The 1,515-nt window shown below is 72.7% G+C and overlaps 1 protein-coding gene across 1 annotated transcript in view; it reads left to right on the plus strand.

The window, feature by feature from the left end:
* CHLNCDRAFT_58794 (hypothetical protein) overlaps positions 1-1,515 on the plus strand; it is a gene marked incomplete at both ends in the record, with an annotated part of 9,061 nt that overhangs the window by 5,518 nt on the left and 2,028 nt on the right. Inside the window, 4 exons of the mRNA XM_005844625.1 lie at positions 275-400; positions 585-732; positions 1,010-1,120; positions 1,364-1,499. Of these exons, the coding sequence (XP_005844687.1) occupies positions 275-400; positions 585-732; positions 1,010-1,120; positions 1,364-1,499 (521 nt within the window). The remainder of the gene's footprint in view (positions 1-274; positions 401-584; positions 733-1,009; positions 1,121-1,363; positions 1,500-1,515) is intronic.

Here is a 1,515-nt window from a genome sequence, read left to right on the forward strand (position 1 = left end):
CGCCCGCGGGGGCTCCCGCGCTCGACATTGAGCTCACAATTGATAGGTGGGAGAGCCAGGGAGAGCTGGGGGATGGGAGGGGCAGCTTTTGTGTGAGGGGTGGCGAGGTGGAGGGCTGCGGTGCTGGTGGCGCGACGGCACCCACGCCTCTCCCGCGGCGCTTCGCCGCGGCGCCGCCGGCCTCTGCCGCTGCCCCTCGCCGTGCCGTCCCCGGAGCCCTCTCCCCGCCCCTCCTTTCCTCCCGGCCTCACCCCCACCCGTGGCTGGCATGCAGGGGCGGCGCCTACGCCGCCGGCCTGCTGTTCCGCTCTTATGAAGCCGAGGCGGAGGGAGGCACCGCTCTGGTGTATGACTGGGACAGGAATGCTCTGGAGGCGATCTTCAATGTGCCGCCCAACTGGTGCGCTGAGGTGGCGGGCGCCGAGCTGGCGCCGGTTTAGCGCCAGATGCGGCGGGGTTTAGGGTGTTGAGCCCGGCTCGCGGCCGCGGTTCGCCTGCCGCGCCGTGCCGCCCTCCCACGCCTGCCCGCTTGCGCCGTCCACGCTGGCCCTACCGCTTCCCCGCCCGCTTCCCCGCGCCCGCAGGCAGCCGCAGGCGGCGGCGGTGGCGGCGGCGGCGGCGGCGTCTGCCGCCGGCGACGAGCCCGAGCACTTTGACCCCGCGCTGCTGCTCACGCCTCGCCCCAGCGTGAACAACCTGGCTGGGCTGGGCATGAGCCGGGAGCCCTCTGCGGTGAGCTTCGCCTGCGGCAGCCCAGCCAGCCTCCCGTGTTCGCGGCGGTCCTGTGCTTGCGTTGCATTTCCTGCGTTGCGTTTCCGGAGTGGGATGGAGCCTCCCCAGCTCCCCGGTTGGCTGTTTGGGGTCCGCTCCCTGGCGGCCCCGCCCTCCAGCCCCTGCCTGTCGCGCCGCAGGCCTGCGTGCCGGGCTTGTGGGTTGCCCGCGGCGCCCCCAACGCAGCCGCTTGCCGGCCTCACTGCGCCCCTGCCCGCCGCCTGCCTGCCCCGCACAGATCTTCTCCCCCGACGGCTTTGAGTCGGCCACCGCCTCCGCCTCAGCCACCCCCCGCACCGCCACCGCCTCGCTGGCGGGAGAGCTCAGCAGCAGCGTGCTGTCGCCGCAGGTGAGGGGGCCCTTGGACGTGCGTGAGGGTGTTTGTGTATGTGTGTGCGTGTGCGTGTGTGCGTGGAGGGTGCCTTGTTGTGAGCATGCGGATGGGTGTTTGTCTGTGTGTGCTGTGGCTGGGAAGGGGCGAGGGAGCACGCAGACTCCTCCACACGTGTTTTGTGTTGCTGCCTGCGCCATCTCCAGACACCCACGCCCTCCCGGTGCCTGCCCCCGACCCTACCCCTGCCCCTCCCTGCAGCGGAGTGGCGTCAGCATCGCGGGCGTACCGCACGTACCGCCGCTTGACCTTGGGATCCCCGGCCTGCCGCCGCCGCCGCACCTGGGAGAGGGCGGCGGCGGCGGCGGGCTGGGAGGCGGGCTGGGAGGGCGGCCTCGTCACGGACTTTGCTC

The sequence above is a fragment of the Chlorella variabilis genome, assembly GCF_000147415.1.
Source record: "Chlorella variabilis unplaced genomic scaffold CHLNCscaffold_21, whole genome shotgun sequence".
In the NCBI taxonomy this organism is placed as follows: domain Eukaryota; kingdom Viridiplantae; phylum Chlorophyta; class Trebouxiophyceae; order Chlorellales; family Chlorellaceae; genus Chlorella; species Chlorella variabilis.